Raw genomic sequence first — 22,246 nt, 5'->3', positions numbered from 1 at the left:
AGCCCATTGAGATAGGGTTCCCCCCCACTCCTGGCCCCCATCCTGAGACAGACAGGGTTTCTCTATGTAGCCCTGGCTGTCTGAGAACTTGCTCTTTAGACCAGGCTGGATCCATCTACGTCTGTCACCCAAGTGCTACGATTAAAAGTGTGCACCATGGCCCAGGCTGGCACTGAATCTCTGTGTACCTGAGGGTGTCCTTAAATTTCTGATCCTTCTGACTCCTCCCTAATATTGGGATAACAGGCATGTACCAGACTACCCAGCTCTGATACGGGGACTTGTAATCACTGTGGCTTAGAGAGGGGGTGGGTGGGAGAGGGAGAGAGACATTCACACACACACACACACACACACACACACACACACACACACAGAGTTAGTACCTGAAATACCTTTACCTTAGAAGAAAATGTAAAAATGAATACTTTTCAGGTGTATCTCAGTACAGAATGAAACAGAGGGGAGGGATCAGGACAGTTCCCTTAAATTGAGCTTTAAAGAGGTTTAATTTTTCAAAATTAAGAGATTCCTTGTCAGACACCAGAGAAGAGCTGATCTTGCCTCCCAATCCAGAGCAGTTGTTCCTTTTCTCTCCCTTGGGTTTCCCAAAACCCGCAGAGTACAAACAGTATAAGACAGGTCAAGGATTACAGTCAGGGCAAGAACTTAAGCAACAGTAAAACCCTTGTGCTTGGCAGGCAGCTATTAGTGTGCATTCCCAACAGGCTTCGTCCCCCAAAAGACATTTTTCACACAGGCCACCACTGGACTGGCTCTCCTCACACCGGGGATATCAGATGTTCCAAACAAGTGATTTGGTCATGGCTAGCATGCAGAGAGCAGGAGCTACAAAGACTTGGGGTACAGGACCGTTGGAACATGCATCTTTATGTCATTGTCTTGATAAAAGCTTGGATGTGCTGGCTTGTGCCTGTAGTCCCAGAACAAGGCAGGCAGAGGCAGCATGCTCTTAAGTCTGACTGCAGCCTGGGCTAAATTGTAAGATCGTTTCAAAAATAAAACAAAAAGAACCATGGAGAGTGGAGCTGAGCAAGGCACACATTCCTCGTCTCAGCTGAGCTGTGACCAAAATATTCTAGTCTTTTCCAAGCAACACACCTGCTGTCGAGCCTCGTCTCCAAGTCAAACTGTGAGAGCAAAGTTACCAAGCCGACTTGGCAGGAGTCGAAGCCTTGAAGCTCCAGCGTCCACAAGAGGGCAGAGTTGGGCAGCTCCAGGTGAGCTAGGCAGGGAATTTGCTGCTGTAGCCTGTGGTCTCAAACCTGTGCTAACTGGTCCATGCTTGATGTCCAGCAGAGGTATCTCCGCATCACTGCCTTCAAGACAGACCCACAGTCTCCCTTTTTCTTTGTACTAAGGAGCAAGACAGGCAAGGGCACACTTGCACATACCCTCCACTGCAAGACTGTCCTCCACCTAGCTTTGTAGGCAGAGGGCAGAGCTGAACAAAAACCATTCACTTTACTCCGGGAGGTTTCAGTTTTAGTGTTTATTGGAGTCCACTGCTGGCCAGACCCAGCGCTGGGTGCTCACAGGCCATTCCCTCCCACACCTCACAACAGCCCTGTGAGGTAGGGTTCTTCTTGTACAGTCCAAGCCCGGGCCCCTGAGACCTGCCCCTAGCTCATGCTGTTGGTGTAGGCAGGACAAGGGACTCCCAACTCTTGCTTTCATTGTTTGAGAAAATACAAAAGCTTTGGTCCCAATCCAAACTAGTCTTAAAATTTTGGGGGGTTTTCAAACTCCCATTCCCCGCAGTCTTTTTTTTTTTTTTTTAAAGTCATCATCCTTTGGTTTTTTTGAGACAGGGTCTCACTCTGTAGGCCAGGTTTGCCCAGAAGTGTATAGTCTGGGCTGGCCTCAAACTTACAGCAATCCTCCTGCCTCACTCTACTGACTGCTGGCTGGGATTACAGGTGTGTGCCACACTGGATTCTAAAATTTTCTCTTAACTTTGGAATAAAATCTTAAAACTGACCCCTGCTGTGGGCCTGGGCTCAGCACTTACATGAGCATATATCCTACTGACTCAGCTCCTCAGCTGGCTCCACCGCTACTTATTCTCTCCTCCCTCACTTGAGGCCTGCAAGTGGTGCACATATAGCCCGAGGTCAGCGGAGTCTAATCTTTTGCTTTTCTGATCTCTGTGGGATGCATAGGCACATCTGTCCCAAGAGAGGAAGGCTCACCAAATCTGCCCAGCCTGGCAAGATTGAAGGCACAGCCCCAAACCCCCAAAGAGGCTTTTTCTGATCAAATTTTCAAGTGAAGAAACACAGGCTAAAAGGGAGAAATGAGTTCCAACATGTTTTTGGAATACCACCTCCCAAGAGAGGGAACCTCAGCAGATGGAGCTGAGCCCCACACCCACAGTGTGCAGGGCCAAGGTCACTACCATACCGGTAAATCACACTCTTTGGTTAGGAAACTCCAGCTCCCAATCAGCTCGGCATGCCTCCCAGTCTGTTCCTGTCAGCACTCACTGAACCAGACTACGGGCTGGGGTCCCATGTTATCAGGGTCCAGGACACTCACACACACCCAGCCTCACCCCACCTCATAAACTGTACATAGTGTGGCTCCTCAGATGCTCCAGGACACAGGTGCCAACAGCAGACAGGACTATCAGTGGGAGGCCCTCAAAACCCACTCATGTGATTAGCTATCCTTTGAACAGCAAGAACAGATTTACCTGCAGGAACCCTGCAGACACACTCTACCAGACATAACCACACTGGTCTGAAGGCAGCTACCTGCAGTCCCTCTTGTCCAGATGCCTGACCTGGGCTGGGTTACCCTGATATTATCCTGATTTCCTGTTCCAAAACCCCTGCACCTAAAGCCATGTTCATGCAGAAGCCACACGCCACACCCTCAGGCTTCACTGCTAGGGTCTGTTGTTTACAATGCACTTTGAGGACCTCAACTTTTCATTCTGTAGAGCTGAGAAAGGAGCCTGACACAGTGGTACCTGTAATTCCAACTCTCAGGAAGTTGAGGCAGGGAGACTGCTGTGAGTCTGAGACCAGCCTGAGCGATATAATGAGTTCCAGAGCCTGGGCTGTAGTGTGAGACCACACTTTCCCTAGATATCAAACAATCAAAAGCAGACAGGCGCAGGGCAGAACTGACATCTGACCTCACTTTCCTGCCCTTGTAAAACTGAAAGAAAAGGCACATCACCCCGGGAGGGAGTCTCTGGCAGTCTCCCCGGGGCCTCTCTACTGTCTGCTATCTCTGGGGAGGAAGAAGAGCCTCTGGCAGATTGCACAGCTCCAGGTCAGCAGAGACTGATGCCTGACAGCATTTTACACCTTTGTGCTTTTTCAGGAATTGGAGTAGCTATAGACTCTCCTTTAAAAACAAAAAACCAAGTCACAGTTATGGATGGGGACAGTAGGAGACAGAGCATTTAACGACACTGACGAAATCGTCTTTCTTGGCTCCAGGCTGCCCCAGCAGACTGCCAAGTTTATCTGTCAGAAGAGAAGGCACAGAGAGCAGAAATTGCCTCTCTCCCTCTCAAGATGCCCATGGAGACTAAGACCCAAAACAATAGTCCCCCGTGGAGGAAGCTAGTCTCAGAATGATTCAACCTGGAAAGAGTTTAATAAATTGGGAGGGAAAATGGCCCAGGTGAGGCAGTAGGGCAAGAGGACTCCTGACAGAGGCCACTGTCCACTGGTACCCTGGCTGGTCTTGGTAGGCACATGGGCCCTGTCCCTGCAGAATCACTGCACGCAGACACTTCTTCATGCGTGCCCTGGCATGAGACCTGACAACTGTGGTTCGCTATGGAGTGGCCACTCCACTTGCTCTCCTATGTTGGCTTGGCACATCACACATGCAAAGCAAGGAGACTCCACAGACTTCACCAAATAGTTAATTTTGGCAAAAAAAAAAAAAAAAAAAAAAAAAAAAAAAAAAAAAAAAAAAAAAAAGGTTAAAAATTAAAGAGTGAGAGAAAATAAAAAGCTAAATTCATAGGCAGGATTAAAGTCACTGAAGTGAAAACTGTATTTTCTCAACAGTACGGGTAGGCTATAACTACAACCTCTTTGCTTTAAAGTCTCTGCCATCCTCTCCCTCAATTCAGGTCAAAGTTCATAGCAGCAATGCTCAAGTCCTCAGCCAGGCCAGTGTTGTCTGCTCCTGGGCCAGAGTTCACAGGTCAGGATCAGTCAGTCCGAAGAATCATGGGAGGATGTTCGCTCTCTTCATCCAGGCGCAGAGCGCTGGCTTCATCCTCTAGGCATGCACCACCCACAGCACCCAGGTCATCTGTGTAAGCTGCAGAGATAAGAGTGCATCCTCAGAGAGCTGGACCCAGATGCTGATCCTGCCACACCAACCATAGGTTGTGTCCAGGAAATGGTACTTGGTTATGAGCTATGACCACACTAACTTTCCCGACCTGATCAGAGGGGAGCCTCTACAGCGTCAGGCAGAGCCAGATGATACCACCCATTTCCCAGCATGCACTACTACAGCACAGGCCCTGTACAGTAAACAATGGTAACTGAACACACTCTTGTGAGTGACTAAGGGAACTCTACGAGATTCTAACTGTGGAGACACAGGTCATGTGTTATATAGCTGAAGGGATACTCCACAACATGGGAGTTAGTACCCCTCTTGTGTTTAGGGAAAGCATGATGGGGAGGGTCAGCCCTGGCAGCCTCTGCCCATGATGCATGAAGGACAGACACTGTTTACACAGGAAGGTAGCAGGCTAGGTGGGCTCACAAGCAGCCGGAGTCTCTGGCTACAATGACTGCCTTTCTCCCCAAAACAAAGACTATATATTCACTTTCACAAGCCTTGGAAGGAAGCCCTCCCATGGCTTCATGGGAGACAGCAACTCCAGGGATAGCGCAGTACAGAAGAACCCTGGTCGATTACCTTCTAAGTTGGCGTCCTGCCCTTTACCAAGTCTTGTGGGGGACGAGGGCACATAGGCACCTTTGGCAGCTGCTGTGCCGTATGTCTGCGTTGCTAAGGGGCAGTCATGAGATGCAGAGTCTACAATTTCACTGGTTGTCTCCATACTGCCATCAAGCCTAGAGACAGTAAATGAACATGGTCAGCTCACTGTTTCAAGTCGGGTGTGATGGCTCACTCTCAAATCCCAGCACAGGAAGATTCCCCTTAGTTTGAGGCCAGCCTTGGATTGGCTACAGAGCAAGACCTATCTCAAACTACATGAGTTGTTCCATTCAGTTGGGACATATGGATAGCATGGCCTGGGGCCTGAGACGCTAGTCAAGGAACTGTGCCACAGATGCCTGCTACTGCCTGACATGACACTCCACTAACATGAAATCTGATCCTGGGATTTCCAGTGCTTTTTAACACAGGAAGTCTGATAAAGTGACACACATCTTAATTACCACCTACGAATTGCCAAAGCATCCTGAGGTGGTCAGCAGGCTCCTGTGAAGACACCTCACTATAGACCCCAAGCCTCACCCTCAGCAGGGGTCTGGAGAGCCACCCAATCGTCACCACCACCACAGCCTCAGGCACATCTTCTTCCTGTCCCTGATGGCATCCTGTAGCCAGCAAATGAATCTCGTTGGGGAGAGGATGCTTGCCAATGGCACAGGCCAGCACATCAACCTTCAGGGGATGAATGAACAGACCCACCACAGTACCCACAGCTGCAGACCACCACGCAGAGCAGCCTCACCTGTGCTGACGCATCAGTGCACACTCGCCGCCTTCTTGGGGGTCCAGGTTGTACATGTACAAATAGCCATCTGATGCTCCTACCAGCAACCGTGGGATCTTCTGAATTCTAAGAAAAAGCAGCTATGTTTTTATGTTTCAGAAGGAGGATTTTTTTCTCACAAAAGGCATGTGACTAAACCTACATCTCAGCAGAGCTAGGAAGAAACCCACCAGCCAGCGTATTAGGTGAAGACAGTACCTGGGCTCCTCAGAGTGAAGCTGGCAAGGCCAAGGATGGCCTGGGTCTGAGCACACACTGAGATCCAAAGAGCACGTGGTAGAGCAGGGTAGCTGTCAGTTTCTCTGGTCACTAAGGTAGGTATTTTCTCTTTCCTGTGTATGTATACACGCACCCATCTATGCATGCCCATAGGGAAGCCAGAGGGTGTGAGATATTCTGCTCTACCACTCTGGGCTTTGTTCCACTGAACCTGGATATAGGCTGGCATCAAATCATAGTTGTTCCTGCCTCCCTTAGTGCTAAAAACAGGTACATGTGAGCACATCTGGCATGTGGGCACATGTGGGTGCCCACTGAGCAGCTCCCAGCCTGAGGGTGGGCCTGTCCACAAGTGTTCAAACATGCTTGTGCCCACTTTAGCAGAACACCAGAACTGCAGACTCTGTAGTTAGAAAATGCCATCAATGTCCAGAGCAGAGCCCTGCCGTCACTTGTTTTACAGACAAGCTTTCCGGTGTTCCATGGCAACAATCTCAACCACACAAACAGGACCTCTGTGCCCCTGGACACTCCCACTAAATAGTCAATTTCCTACTGTTTGATTTAATGTTTTCCACCAACACAAACACCCTGCAAAATACAAAAAAGGTTCTGTGTTGAGAATGCCAGAGACACCCAGGTCTTAGGCCTATGGGTCTTCCTGCTCTAGGTAGGACTTGATGGAACCCAAGCGTGGACAGGATGGACAGGGTCATACACACCTCTGCAACCTGGTAGCGACACAGTGAATGTTCTCTGGCTCTGATGTGCATAGATAGAGGGTGGGGCTGCCAGGTCAGTCTGTACTCACGTGGTTAGTGAGCAGATGTTTTTGTGGCCACAGAATGGCAGGCGGACGGTGGCAAAGGCCCTGCCCTGGTTGAACATTTCTGTCACTTGTGAGGGCAGGTAGCTGGTAGATGCCATGAGAACCTTCCCAAAGTAGCCAGTCCAGGTGGTAGGCTCTTCCGGAGGTCTGGAAGGAAGCCCCATCACACAGGTGAGACTGGGTTCTCACTAAGAACTACAGAGCTTGCCGGAGAGTGACCAACTATCCACAGCCCACAAAGATCGGCTGTGGAAGGCACGGAGCATTCTGTTTCCTTCCGGCCTGTGGCCATGGCTATGAGCATACCATTAGGAGCTCGTTCTGCAGCAGCCAGCCAGCCTCAGCACACACTCCAGCTTCACTAAAGTCCCATCACATTTCCTTAGCATGTACGTTCCTGACGACACGGAGGCAGGACTACCTGTGGGAGTCAGGTCGCCATCTAACAATGTGGGCCCTTGGATGGGACACAGGCTCCATCATCAACACTAGCCCCAGTGGGATGCTCTTTGAATTCATGGAGGGAAAAGCCAAGAAGTCTTTCTACCATGCATCTGTTTCAGGAATTGAAGCACCCAGCTCTTAACTGACCTGTGAGTATAGGAGCTGTAATTGTCATTCCAGAGTGGGGACACACAGGTACTGATCAGGAGATATCCTTGGGACCCTGAGATCTGTCTTCACACCTTAGTACCCTGTTGTATTAGAATATCTCCCCAGCACAGGTCTCCTGCTGAAGGTGGCCTTGGTGGTGGTGTCATGCCTACCTTATAGCCAGAGTGAGACTGCATACAGAAACTGTCCCCCTGAGCCATGTCTTTCTTGTGATCATGGACAGTTTACAATTTTGAGTATTTTTTTTTTTATTTTTAGATTAATTTAAAATTTATGTGTGTGTACACACGACTTTGTATATGTGTATACACAGACCAGAGGACAATGTACATCAATTATTTTTCTCCTTCTACCACCTGGTCCTCCAGGATGGAGCTCAGGTGGTCAGGCTTAGCATCTTTACCCACTGAACCACCTTATCAACCCTTAAAAGCAAAGACCAGTTAGCTCAGTGGCAGTATATCCCTGAAACATTCCTGAGACTCTAGGTTTGGTCCGCAGTACCTCCCACTCCTAAAAGCTGTTTTTTTAGTCAGGTATAGTAGCACATGCCTTTAATTCCAGCGTGTGGAAGCAGAGGTAGGTGGAGGCCAGCCTGGTCTACAGAGTGAGTTCTAGGTCAGCCAGGGCTACACAGAGAAACCCTGTCTCAAAAACAAAAACCAAACCAAACCAAACCAAACCAACCAACCAAACACCCCAAAACTACAAAAAAAGGAAAGACAAGCCTGTCTTTGCAACTTACTTTTCCCTCACAGCCTCAAGTTTGAAGATGTGCACTGTTTCGGTGTTGCTGGATGCGGAGAGGAACATGCCGTCCATGCTGAAGGCCAGGGAGCAGATGCTCACACACCTGAGGAACAGGGGATGTGAGGGAGGCCCCAGCCCACCACCACAGAACACACACTGGCAACAGCTGTGGGGTGGGGGCACAGGAGTGCTTTCCCAGGGACTGTGGCCACAGAGGAAACAGCTGTGGGGTGGGGGCACAGGAGTGCTTTCCCAGGGACTGTGCACAGAGGAAACACTTCTGTCACAGACACACTTGGCTCTACAGAAGTCTTTCTGTCCCTTTGGCTATCTCCTCTGGACAGAGAAACCTTGTGATAAAACCAGGTTAACAGCAATTCTCTTGATGTTGACACTGGGTCCTACTGTGTAATCCAGGCTGGCCTGGGACTTAGGATGCACACCAGCCTGGCATTGAACCTGCAATCATTCCCCTACTTCTACCTCCTAAGTGTGCTCAGATTACCACCACCCCACTTCCCTCATTTTGAGACAGGGTCTCTCTATTGAGCTCTGTCCTTGAACTCAGAGATACTCCAGCCTCCAGTCTCTGCCTCCCTGGTGCTGGGACTAAAGGTGTGAGTCATTACACTCAGCCAAGAAAAATTCTTCAGTTAGTCCTTAAACAATCTATTTTTTCTTTGATTCCAAATAACTAAGACTCTGTGGCTACATGGAACCAGTTTTAGGTGGATTAGGATGGGACCAGAGTGTCTGACCAGGCGGGTCAGTTGGCAGAGCTGCTGATGTTTTAGAGTAATCCCCCAGCACATGTCTCCAAGGCCATAAATATCCCACAGGCTGAATAAACACATTTTCCCTTAAACCTTTGAGGTAGGTTAGGACTTCCAGAATGTTTCCAATGTCTCCACATTGATGGAGTATATACAGCAGGTGGCGCACTCTGGACTGCTGTCTAAGTGGGATGCCAGATCTACCTCAGGAGGGTCAGGCCCCATGTCCAGACTCAGATCCCACACCAGACTTGACTTAGTAGCACAAGCAGATGGCATGATTGGGAAGGATTGGGGTACAATGTTCAGAGAGGCTCCTAATAGACACCTGGATACAGGAAACCAAGAGCACAAGAGAATCACCAAAAGAGCTATGGTGTGAGGAAGACCAAAGATGCAGGCCTTGAAGAAGATAACAGCGTCTGGGCTTTGGCTTTTCTCGAAGTATTTTGAGACAGAGCCATACTATACTATACTATACTATACTATACTATACTATACTATACTATAAATACTATACTTATTATAGTGTGTATATATGTATGTACATGTGCATATGCATGCATGGCACACGCACACGCACCCACACCCACACCCACCCAGTATTCTCTATACTTACTATACAGCCCAGCCTAGTGCTTGGATTACAGGTATGCCCATCACACCTGGCTCTTGGCTCTGGTAATACTGAGACTTGTCTAATCTATCTCTGGGGACATCCCAGCAAGAAAAGGGATGTGATAACAGGTCCCCTCAAGAGGACAGTCAAGCATTCCTACCACCTTGTCAGTCACAGTGATGGTTCAAGGGCTTGAATCAAGCCAGCAGGCACCACAGCCTAGTCCTGTTCTACTGTGCTCCAGCATCTGCTACACAGACACAGGGAACCCCCAACCTTAAGAACAGCTCAAGATATCTGCCAGGGAAGGCGAGGTAGGTGGTGGGGGGGGGCGCCTCAGGGGCAAAGGAGCAGACAAGAGGGAAGCTGCTGTCCTGTACCCTGAATTTCCAGGTAGCATTCATGCCAGTCCTGCCCTCTGAGACCAGTCCCGGGAGGTGAGCTTGGGCTGTGAGCTGCTGGAGTCCCCCTTCCGCCAAGCCTCCCCTTGCATGGGCACAGGTAACAGAACCTGGGACCCAAGGGTACCTCTGACCAGCCGGGGGCATGCCCTTTACCTTTTCACTCCTCTTCTGAACTCAAATAGCTTCTGTCCCTCTGGAATGGAAAACACCCGAATCACAGTCCCCTAGGTCAGAGAAAGGACAAGGGAAGAAAAGAACACAATTTCAGCTGTGCAAAGCAATCGACTTTTCCTTTTTCACATTATTCTACATAGGAATAAGCCATGCCTCTGTTTCCAGGGGCAACTCGGCCTCCTCTCTGAGCTCCAGTTCTGGGCTAGCACACAGCCCTGCTGCCACAGACCACAATGTTCTATCCTATTCTTTCTTTCTTTCTTTTTTTTTTGTTTTTTTCAAGACGGGGTTTCTCTGTGTAGCCTTGGCTGTCCTGGAACTCACTCTGTAGACCAGGCTGGCCTCAAACTCAGAAATCTGCCTGCCTCTGCCTCCCAAGTGCTGGGATTAAAGGTGTGTGCCAGCACCGCCCGGCTCTATCCTATTCTTGTTCACCACCATAGCAGTGCTTAAAGTCAGCCTAGTAATCTAGAGCCCAGGAGCCTTCAAGCCCAAGGTGGAGAACAACAAAGCACCACACCCTTAGCCCACAGATCTTCTTATTGGAATCTCTCATGTTAATATTTAGACAAATGTACTTGGATTTTACACATGGCTTAAACACGTCATTACCTGCAGGAGCAGTATGAAACAACATCAATGTTTCAAAATAGCGATGTTTAAAAATATTACAGCTGGGAGACAGAGGCAGGTGGATCTCTGAGTTCGAGGCTAGCCTGATCTTCAAAGTGAGTTCCAGGACAGCTAGGGCTACACAAAGAAACCCTGTCTCAATAAAACAAATGAAACAAAACAAAATTACAGCCATTAAAGTGATTTTTGTTGTTGTTGTTTTTGAGACTGAGACAAGGTCCCACTATGTCCCTGGCCGGCCTGGAACTCACTGTGTAGACCAGACTGGCTTTGAATCCAGAGGCCCACCCACTTCTTGCGTCAGTGCTATGCCGGATGCTTTCCTATTTTATACCGCAAACAAGCATTTGCTCTTCTTCGTCTTCTTCTTCTTTTTTTAGTTATTATATGTTTGTGTGCATATGTGTGGGAGTATTTACCACAGTGCACATGTGATGGCCAAAGGACAGCCTAAGGAGTCAGTTCTTTGCTACCATAGCTCCTGCCCTTTCTTATGCATGTACACACATACTTGTACAGACATGCACACGCACACAAGCACTGACAAGCACACTTGCTGAGCCATCTTGGCGCTCCCTGCAGTGTGTCATACAACCCTAGCCTGTGGCACAATCTTCCAGAGGTGAGACCTAGAGGAAGTCAGTTCCAGTTTCTGGAAGTGTGTCTTTAAAGAGAATATGGGAACCTTAGTGTGTTCCCCTCCCACAGCAGACATACCTTCTCAGAAGCAGTGGCAAGCTTGGTCCCACTTGCATCAAAAGCCAGGGCTGCTAAGGGACTGTCATGAGCTGGGATCATGTTTGCAGCCCTCTGAAAAAGGGAAATAAAGAAAATATGACTGTCACACAATAGCCCTGTCCCCACAGGGCCATCGGGTGGAAATGGCCACTAGAGCACCATTACTAAAGTTAGCACGAGTAGTAGAGCCTGTGGCTGGCAGGCCTGTGGAAACACCTCTCCAACTACAGCATACAGAGCAGCTGACCCCGTTTGCTGGGTTCTGCCAACAAGCACACCCTGAAGTTCAGCACTGTGTGAGCTCAGCCAGATCTGCTCAGCCAGATCCACCTCCGGAGATCACCAGAGGAAGCCATGCTAAGCCATGCTGCTGAGCCAAGGCTGCCACTGCATGCCTTCTCAGCAAAACACATCCCCCAGAGCCTCGCGAGGACCTCACCAAGTTAATGGTGTCGAAGACCTGCACCTCTCCAATGGTCGCACTCCCTGGATACGCCAAGTAGCAGTTGTCATTGTTTATTGACAGTGCACACAAGCCTGTGGAGACACATGACAACTGAAGGCAAACTGAGTCTAGAAGGATACCTTTTAGTGTTAGAGCAGAGTTAACATTTCTAGAACAAAACCATATAAAGCAGTTAACTTCCTTCCCCCAACCTTTCTCAGGTTGTCCACCCCAGGCCACCCTGGGCAATACTGGTATCATTCAGAGATGAAAACCTTTGGTTTGGAATGACCACCAAGCTGGGCTAAATAAAGCTTATCCAACCAATGAGCTTACATGATCACAAGGCAGCTGCACAGGGAGGATAGCTCAGAGGCACGGCACCAGAAGAGATGATCTGTCAGTTTACACCTTCTGAGTTTTATACCTGACTCTGTGTACAGACCAGAGAGGAAACTCCCACCATCCACTACCATTCTACATCTGTTTATTCAGTGTGTGCACACCAAGGTGTGTGTTAGGCAGAGGACAACTGGAAGGACTCGATTCTGTCCTCCACCATATGAGCTCTGGGAGCGGCACTCAGCTTGTCAGGCTTGGCAATAAGTGCTGTTTACTTGCTGACCCACCTCACAGTCCACAGTTATCCTTATCCTTAAAAGCCCCTTCCTCCCCAAACTGGGATCTCCCTTTAGATTTTTTCTGCCTATGTATTTACTTTTGGTGCATGTGTGTTCACATGCCCACCACATATAGGTAAGGTCAGAGGACAAGCTGCAGAAGTCAGTTCTCTTCTTCTGCAACGAGGACTGTAGGAATCATGCTGAGGTAGTTGGGCTTGGTGGTAAGTGCCTTAACATGCTGAACCGTTTCACAGGCTTGGACTCTTCTTAGCAATGGCTTACCTGCAGGGTTTGGAGGTGTCTCTCGGATGGTATGAAGTACCTTCATGTCTCGGATGTTGTGTATATAGAGTGACTCTTCCAGACACACAATGAGCCTCTAGGAACAGTAAAACAAAGCATGAAGAAGCATCTGGGCCAGCCTGTACTGTGCTCCACCTGAGCTGACTCCTGGATAGCCTCCAACCCAGGACAAGTGTGTGCAGCTGCCTTTCCACTGCCAATCAGGCTCCAGAGCCATGTGCATCAGCTTCAATAACTATATATGCCCAGGGCACTACGAAATTCTCATAGGGCGACTTAATTTAGTACCATGTGTTTGGATGACTGGGGAGAGATCTACAAAGGCAAACTGCTTTAAAAAACTATGGTGAGAGGTGAAGAGATGGCTCAGTGGATAACAGCACCTACTGTGTGAGCCCAACCAGGTGGCACAGGCTCATCCTCCACCTACTAGAGACTGAGGCAGGAAAATGGCACGTTTGAAGCCCCACCATAAAATAAAAAGTAAAAATGGGCTTAACAGTAAAGGCCCATGCTTTGCATGTGTGAGGTCTACCCTGAATACCACAAAAACACAAACCCCAAAAATCCACGGTGACTGAGGCACCGGTAAGATACAAGTAAAAAAGCATGTGCGTCATGACACTGTACACAGGTCACTTTGCTATAAAGGTCTGCTCACTGTTTTAAATATGTGAGTGTTCCTTTGCATACATGCATGTACATGTGTGTGCCTAGTTCTTGAGGTCATAAGAGGGCATTGGATCTCTTGGAGCTAGAGTTACAGGTGGCTGTGAACTGCATGATGTGGGGGCTGGGCAAGAGCAGCAACAGCTCTTATCTTTAAGCCATCTCTCCAGGTCCCCTGTCCTGTTCATATTCATTTTACACAGGACACTGGGGCTCCTAGATGATGAGTCAGGGCTGACACCATGAGGGCTTGACACACACTCCATGTCAGAAAGTACAGGAACATGTTATCTGTTATGTCTTCAACCTGAAAAATGCTCAAGATTCATATGTATGTATGTATGTATGTCCCACAATTTTCCAGCTGAACTGGATAATTGGGCCAACTCCTAGTTTAATCAGGCAATCAGGAGACACATGTCTGGCTGACAGCTTTAAAAAATAAAAGCCACCCCTTGGAATCTAGCTCTCATGGTAGGGGATGGTCTACAGCCTGCTGCCGAGGCACCTATCCCTGCAGAATGTGTATGCTGCCACACGGGAAAAATGCTGAGGCTCTTCTGCAGTGGCTACTGTGTGCAGGCTGTGGAGCTGAGGGTCTGGCTAAGCAAATGTGTGTAAGAGTCAGGATGTGGTGGTATACACCTTAATCCCAGCACTACAGAGGCAGAGCCAGATGCATCACTGTGACTCAGAGGCCAGCCTGGTCTACACAGCAAGCTCCAGGACAGTCAGGGCTAAATAAAGACTTCATCTTAAGAATCCAAAAAGGACAGTTACAGTGGAGCAGAGATGATGGTGCAGCAGGGCTGGGGAGGTAATGAATGGTTCTGAGCCGAAAGCCCCAGTGTGAGACATAAGAGGAACACCGGACAACAGGCAGTACACACTTGGTTTCCCTGCTTGGTTTCGCTTATGTGTGTGCATCCATGTCTGTAAAAATGGTGGTTAGAAGCCAGAGATGTCACCTGTATGGCTCAGTTATCCTCTGCCTTATTCCCTTGAGACAGGGTCTCTTAACAAACCTGAAGCTAAGGCAGGACAGTAAACCACAACAATCCTCCTGCCTCTGCACAATGCAGAGGGTTAAATACACATGGTTTTGTGTGCAGCTGCTGGGGATACAGACTCAAGTCCTTATATTTATACAGCAAGAGCTCTTAGCACTGAGACACCTCCTCAGCCACTCCTCTTATTCTGAGACAGGCTCCCATCCTTCTGATCCTCCTGCCTATACCTCTTACTGTGCTCAGATTACAGATGTGCAATTTTATGCTGTGCTTGGGATGGCACCCAAGGCTTAAGGGCATGATGGGCAAGGCAAGTGCTCATCATCTGAGCTGCTTGCAGCACAGGGTGCCACTCACCTGCCTGTTCAGCTTCACAGCCAGTATTGTGTTGGAGTAGCTGTAGTTGCATATCTCAGTTCCCTTCTTAAAGTGGCAAACCTTCAGCTTCCTGGGAGCTTTGAGACTGACAATGGCCACCAAGCTGCTTGAGAACAATCTCTCCACAATGCAGACATCTTCGGTGTCAGCTGGAACCAGAGAAGAAAAACATGTGTGGATACATACATTTCCAGGTTAAGGCAATCTGCCCACAGACACAAGTGCATGCACTTTTAACAGGCACATGGCACAGAACACTATAATAGACACATAGGCTGACATATCTCTGGAGTCAAAGGTCAGCAGAGGGGATGGAAAGTCTATCTGGAGTCATGGCTGCTGTCACTATAAATATATATCACACCCTATGTATAAACTATGATGTCAAAGCACAGAATCACGAAAGAGTGGCTTTAAATGAGGTCTACTGCGGCAGAATTTCAAAGCACACTTACTACATTTGTTTGCTGCTGTTGTTTTTAATATATATTGTGGGCATGTGTGTATACCATGGTCAGAGCAAACTTGTGGAAGTGTTCTTTCTTCCTATCATGAGGGTCCTGGGGTTTCAACTCAGATTGTGAGGCTTGGCAGCAAGTGTCCTTACCCACTGAGCCATCTTACTGGCCCACATTTATTTAAGTCAGGTCACAGCATGAGATGCTACAAGGGACACACACTAAGGCCCAATCCATAACTGTTGTGGCACTGGGCAGTGAACCAGAGCCCAGCGTCAGCTCCATGCTGTTGCAGCACTCAGCAAGCTGGCTTGACAAACACAGCTTGGACTCTTCTCAGCTGAGGATGGGTGTATCAGGACACAACCCTGTGTAACTCAAAGAGCATTTGTGTTTCTAGGCAAGTAAATTGTTTCATCAGGTCTGCCTGACCTGAAGGGCAAACATACACTAACACACGAGACACAAATGTAGACTGGACATAAGCTAGAAGCAGACACACTTGTTTTTGTTTAAGCATGGTAATGTACTGCTACTCACAATGGAACAGGCAGTAAAATCAAGGCCCGACTCTAACTCTTTATAGTTTATTCACGGGCACTTTTAGCCAGATGACACAAATCGCATTTGCTTCCTTTCCAGAGCAGCAAGCAAGCCTTCATTTCAAGGATCAAAACACAAGTGGCTGCCAGCACTGGGGAACAGGCCCGAGGGGTGGGAACCAGGAGATAGGTCCCAGGCTGCAGAAGCTTTGCCCATGAGCATCCTGATATAGGTGCCAACCCCTGCTCAGAGTGCCTTGCAACAAAAGCACGGTTAATACTGCTAGCTGTTGGAGAAGTCAGAGACTTTGTACATGACAAGCACTTGTCCACAGGTGGACAGACAGACTAGAGACCCAGTATGTCAATTATCTGCAGCACAAAGAACTTCCCTCAAGAAATCACAAGGACATCTGTCATGAAGACAAACCTACCAGGCAGGAGGAGTATCAATCAGCAGAGATGCTGATATAGAAAGAGGATCAGTTCACAGTTGCGGGGTATGGTGACTTTTGCCTTTAATCCTAACATTCAGGAGGCAGAGGCGGTGGACCTCTTGTGACTTTGTGGCTAGCCTGGTTTACAGAGTTAGGTTAGCAAAGGCCACCCACCGAGACTATTTTTAAAAAGGGGGTTTGTGAGTGGGGGGTACCCCATGTAGAAAGCAGGGCAGGGTGGTATGCCAGGAAGCAGAGACACCAGGGCCCATGCAGCTCACTGGCTAGCTAATCTGGAGGACTGTTTAGACACCAGATTGTCAAGCTGGTCTGTATATGAAACATACACACACACATTTAAAAAGGAAAGCTAGCTATAGTGGCACTAGAAACAAGAGATCTCTGTAAATTTGAGGGCATACTGGTATATATACATAGTAAATTCAAGCCAGCCCGGACTAGTTGCCCATGCACAACTTGTGTCTAATATCCTCAAAGATGCAAGACCGAATTATAGCTTTAGTAACTCTAAAGATGGGACACACTACAGGAAAGCACAATTTATATAAAACTGACTGTGTGTGCGTGTGCGCGCGCAAGTGCGAATTCCTGTGTGTGCAGCGATGGGTTCGTGGTCTGCATGGGGAGATCAGAGGGAACTTGATCAAGTTCTGATCATTCCAAATCTTTTCTGTTTGAGTTTCCACCTCCCCATCTTGGGGATTTACCTATGTCCTGGGGATCAAGTCCTCAGACTTGGAAAGCAAAAATTTTATCAGTGACTTAATCATTTCCATAACATAAAACTGATGGTAAGTAAATTTTATATTTGTCCACTGGCCCTTTAATTTAAACCATGGGTGAGGTAGTCTTAATACCTTTCTACATGCAGCTGTGTCACCCTTCATAGATTCTGAATTTGAAGAGCTGCCCCCATGATAATGTTTAACTCCAGCCCGTGGGGATTTTACAGCCTGACAGGCAGGATGGCGGGGGAGCAAATCCTTGTCTTCTGCACACATTCCTAGTGAGGGGAGGGCTGAAGTGTGAGAGGGAGGTGAAGGAGTGCCAAAGGAGCTGCAGGATGCTCCTTGTGGTGAAGCAGAGACTGTGGAAGCTTGAGGCAGGGGCGTCACTTCCAAGAGCATCTTGTTTCAGTCTCAGGAGCTCCTATGTGCTCACCCAACTGCACTTCAGTGGACACAGGGTCACCAAAGCACCAAGACTGCCACTTAATAATTTCAGGACCAATAAAATCCAGCAAGTCTAAGTTTAAACTGTGGGAAACCCCACACTTCTTATTGAGCAGGAGGGATGAGGATCCTAGTCAGGCCCAAAGGCCAGCAGGTAGTCAGGTCATCTTAGGGAGGAGCTAGGAGCTCCTGCAGTGAGCACGGGTCATTGCAGGGCAGGGTTGGGAGGGCTCCTAAGTGCATCATGGTTAAACAGAGCCAGCAGCAGGCACAGGGAGGCCTGGGACTTTATGGCCAGGCCTTCAGAACCAGTCAACTGGAGGAAAATTACACCAATACTACAGAGACCAAAAAACAAAGCAAAACAACCAGTACTCAGGCTGGGAGTGGTGGCTCACAACTACCTTGGAGATTGAGGCAGGAAGACTGCCACAAGTTTGAAGCCAGTCATAACTACACAGTGAAATTGTGTTTAAAAAAACAAAAGCAACTCAACATCCCCCTCCCTGAACCAGGTTCAGAAACCTAGAGCCAGGCAGTTGGTTGAGTGGGGGTGGGACATGGGGGTGATGTGTGCTTTTATCTTAGTATAGGCAGAAGCAGGACAGCCAAGTTGGGAGGGAAAAAAGTCACTTAGTAATAGGAAGAAAAAAAATCCTTGTTGAAAAAATTCTCTTGGCCAGGCATGGTGGTGCACATCTTTAATTCCAGTACTTGGTAGGCAGAGGCTGGTAGACTTCTGTGAGTTCTAGGCCAGCCTGGTCTACATAGTGAGCTCTAGAACAGCCAGGGCTACATAGAGGCCCTATCTCAAAAAGCCAAAAAGAAAAATCTCTAATTAACACTATCTTTGATGATGGAAATCATAATCTGCCCTTGGAGACAGAGCAACAAAACCCCTGCCTCTCTGCACATTCCTGCAACAGATTCAGGGTTGGGAGTGGGGGTGGGGTAGGGGAAAGTACCTGGATCCAAGTCTGTTAGATCTTGGATGCTTTCCCTCCAGAGGGATTAGCCAGACTTTCTATTCATTCCATCTAATACCTTCCCTGAGAAGCTGAACTCCCCAAATTACTATCTTATACCCTATCTACTACTTTCATTAATCTGCTAAACAAAACAAAACAAAAAAAAAACAGAAAACACTCTGGGTACCAGGTGTGAGGATGCGCACTCCCTCTAGGTACCACACGTGATAACACACATGGCTAGTGTTTATTTGTTGACCCCCACCTTTCCAACTCCAGGAAGTTATCTGACAGCTTTATTCACCAATAGCCAGGGCAAAGTTCCTCAGGCAGCCATCCAACTCCTACATCTACTCTATGAATGGGAAAAGGCACCCATACTGCTGCCTGCATATCAATGTGTAGAACAGCGCTATTCACAATGAGCAAGAAATACGAACAGCCCATGTGTGCACAAATCAATGGATGAACCAAGTAAGACAGCTACACAGTATTGCAATACTCAGCAACAATACAAAGGAAGGTCTGGTGCATGGGGGCGCAGGGACAAGCTATAAAAATATTCCACATGAACAAAGCTACCATACTCAGCTGCATTTATCTGCAAAGCCCAGACAGCAAATCTATAGATGCAGAAAAAAGATGAGTGTCTGAGCTGGGCTGCGTGGTGGGAGGGGATGGGGAGTGACTGTTAATGGACTCAGGCTTTAAGAGATGATAAAAACATTTGAAAACATTCCACCGTGATAGGCTGCTCAACTCAGCAAATGCACCACACACCACTCAACTGGATAATTTAAGCAGATTTATAGGCCATAAAGGTATATAAACTATACCCCAAAGGGGCTGGCTTTTATTTTTGTAAATCACACTGAAGCCCATCTCAGGTAGCCTGTGCAGACATATGAACTTTGGCTGATATATTAAGACCTGATGCAAGAAGTTACTGACGCAAGCAGTAGGGAACTCTCAGTACAAGTCATGTCACCAGGGAAAAATGGGCCACTGGGACAAGGCAGAAGAAGCTAAATCTATGCAGACCCTCTGGGAACTCCAGTCCTTCAAACCCAGGCAATGGGCATCGGTAGGGGAGGGGTGTCTCTTAAGCCACTGAAGACAACACATCCAACAGCTACTGAATTTTCTGGGGCAATTTTTAATATGTAACTTTTATCTGATTTCCATAGGGGCCAGTAGCTAAGAAAAGGCAGGGGAACTTCCTTCCCCAGTCTGACCAGGAAGAGCTGACTTTGTGTGGATGCCTGTGAGCTGGGCAGGCTGAACAAAAAGTTATTGATAAGTGCCTTTCTCTGTTGGTCTCCCACTAAACCTGGTGCTTACACAGTGGCAAACTGGCTGGCCAGATCATTCCCAGGATCCTGTCCTCTTCCCCCTGGCACTAGGGTTAGACATTGCCACCACAACTATCTTTCCATGGGTTCTGATGGGTTAACCACTGAACCTTCTTTCCAGCCCACAGTTATTGTATTAAGCTTTGCACTTGGCAGAACCAGCATACCAGCACCATGCATGAGTCTGCAACCTTAGCACAGCCCCTCTCCACTCTATCAAGGGCAGCTCAGCCACCCTGAGAAGCAATGGTAAAGGCTAGTGATGGAAACTAACAGGGCTGAGCCCTTGGAAGGTGGCACACCAGTGCCAGAGTGCACCCAGGCTGATGCAGAGAACACTTTGGACACAAACTTCAGTGACCTCAAGTGGCAATGGCCTAGTTTCCAGGTGGCCTCAGGCACAATGCTGTCCACTTCCTCGAGGTTGGCTGTCTAAAAGTCTAACTTAGGAAGGGAGTTACTTGGGCCAAGTAAATGCTGTTTTGCTTCTGTGGCACAGTGGACAGCTGGCAACAATGATGCTCCTCAAACAGGATGAACAATGGCACTAACTGATGCCACTCATTTCCCACAAGCTTGTCCATACTAGGGCTCTCTCAGTCAAGAGCTGATGCTCCCCTACAGCACACTAAGACAGAGAAAGGACTCCGTTTCTGTAAAATCTCACAGAATTAATATTCTGACAGGTACACGGGCTGTCAACTGGGAAAAATGTCATTTATCAGACCTGAAAACTTAGATGCCCATCAGGTGCTCTGGCTCTAGGGAAGGCTCCCACAACCAAGGATACCTACTACTGAGCTATAGGTAGGCTCACTTTATGAAGTTTCAGAAGTACAAGTTTTGTGAGAAGCATGGTCCCCACTCACATGCTTCTGACCCCACATGACATCTGGAGAAGTTCACTTCTAAACTCTGACATTTTACAAAGGTCTTTTAATGTATTTTACACAATAGTGGATACTGCTGTTGTAGTGACATTTAAAAGAAGAAAGCCACAAGAATGTGCATTGTGAACTTTCCAACACTAAGGCATGCTGGAACACATGAGAACACACGGGACAGAAACAACAGGCAGCAGCCCCACGGTTTTACAATGTTGCTTGAGTGTGAAATCGACTGGGAAAGTAGCTCAGTGGTTAGAATATTTGCCTAGCATGCAGGAAACCCTGGATTCTATCTCCACATCTGTATCAAAACATGAGTGGTAGCGCACACCTTTATTCTCGACACTTGGGAGTCAGAGACAGGAGGATCAGAAGTTCAAAGTCATCCTGACAACACTGAGTTTGAGGCTACCTGGTCTACATTAAGACCCTGTGTCCAAGTGGTGGGGGGATTGAGAAAGACTGACAGATTGAGTTTGAAATGGAGGATATGTTAGCATACACTAGTAAATCCTAGCACTCAGGAATCTAAAACTGGCAGCTCATGAACTGCAGTCTAGCAGCCTGGGCTATGCAGTAAGATCTATCTTACACATGAAGGTAAGAAGTCTGAATCACAGCAGCACTGTTAGGAAAGACCTAGCTGCTGCTGGGCAAAGCTTTTATTTGTTGTTTGCTTCAAAGAACCATTAGTGGTTGGTCCTGCTCCCCAGGACCTGCCCTGGCTCATTCTTCTGAAAAAACAACAAAGGCTGATAGCAAAAACTTGATTTCATGATGGACTGCTAGGAGTCATGAATGTACAAGACCTAAAATTGGAGTCATAAAGTAAGATTCTTCACTCTACTTGCAGAAGAGTAATAGACAACCATGACATTCACTCAGAGATAAACTGGTTTTCCAGGGCACCTGCCCCTATGTGAAGAGAGGTGGTCAGCGCTGTAGGGGCAGATTTATCCAGTAGCTTCTGGGTGGAGTATTAACTCAGATGGAGCCACCCAGAGAGCTAGCTGGTAAAGGTGCTGGCTCTACCAGCCTGGAGACCTGAGTTCAAGCTTCACAAACCACAAAAAGATGGAGCGACTGAACAGATTCCAAGACTTCCCACCCCCGCTCGAACATGTGTATGCATGCACAAATCAAAACCCACAAATTTATAAGTATTAACTAGAATGTTCTTTGTCTGTTTCAGCATCTATTTTTAAGAATCCAAATTCATTCTGGCAGGTACATGCCTTAAGCCCAGTACTCTGGAAGCAGAAACAGGCATATCCTTATTAGTTCCAGGGAAGGGAGGATTACACTGCAAGACCCTGTCTCTAAATAATATAAGTCAATAAAAATTTAAAGTGGCAGGCATATTAGTACACACCTGTTTTTAATCCCAGCACTCATGAGGCAGAGACAGGCAGATTTCTGAGTTGTAGGCCAGCCTGGTCTACAGGGCAAGTTCCAGAACAGCCAGAGCTACA

At 47.9% G+C, this 22,246-nt stretch overlaps 1 protein-coding gene across 2 annotated transcripts in view; it reads right to left on the bottom strand.

Moving 5' to 3' along the window:
- Positions 1-495: 495 nt before the first annotated feature.
- The window catches only part of Wipi2 (WD repeat domain, phosphoinositide interacting 2), a 35,708-nt gene continuing 13,957 nt past the window's right edge, over positions 496-22,246 (bottom strand). For both annotated transcript variants that reach the window (XM_031338579.1, XM_031338581.1), the window contains 10 exons: positions 14,917-15,086; positions 12,860-12,956; positions 11,949-12,046; positions 11,489-11,581; positions 10,118-10,188; positions 8,164-8,271; positions 6,786-6,950; positions 5,714-5,821; positions 4,927-5,084; positions 496-4,314 (listed from right to left, as the gene is read on the bottom strand). In XM_031338579.1, coding sequence (XP_031194439.1) covers positions 4,202-4,314; positions 4,927-5,084; positions 5,714-5,821; positions 6,786-6,950; positions 8,164-8,271; positions 10,118-10,188; positions 11,489-11,581; positions 11,949-12,046; positions 12,860-12,956; positions 14,917-15,086 — 1,181 coding nt within the window. In that variant the 3' untranslated portion in view covers positions 496-4,201. The remainder of the gene's footprint in view (positions 4,315-4,926; positions 5,085-5,713; positions 5,822-6,785; positions 6,951-8,163; positions 8,272-10,117; positions 10,189-11,488; positions 11,582-11,948; positions 12,047-12,859; positions 12,957-14,916; positions 15,087-22,246) is intronic.

Source organism: Mastomys coucha, unplaced genomic scaffold (assembly GCF_008632895.1).
Source record: "Mastomys coucha isolate ucsf_1 unplaced genomic scaffold, UCSF_Mcou_1 pScaffold22, whole genome shotgun sequence".
NCBI lineage: Eukaryota > Metazoa > Chordata > Mammalia > Rodentia > Muridae > Mastomys > Mastomys coucha.
Note: the sequence above shows the minus strand (reverse complement) of the source record. Positions and strands in the feature narration are given on the sequence as shown.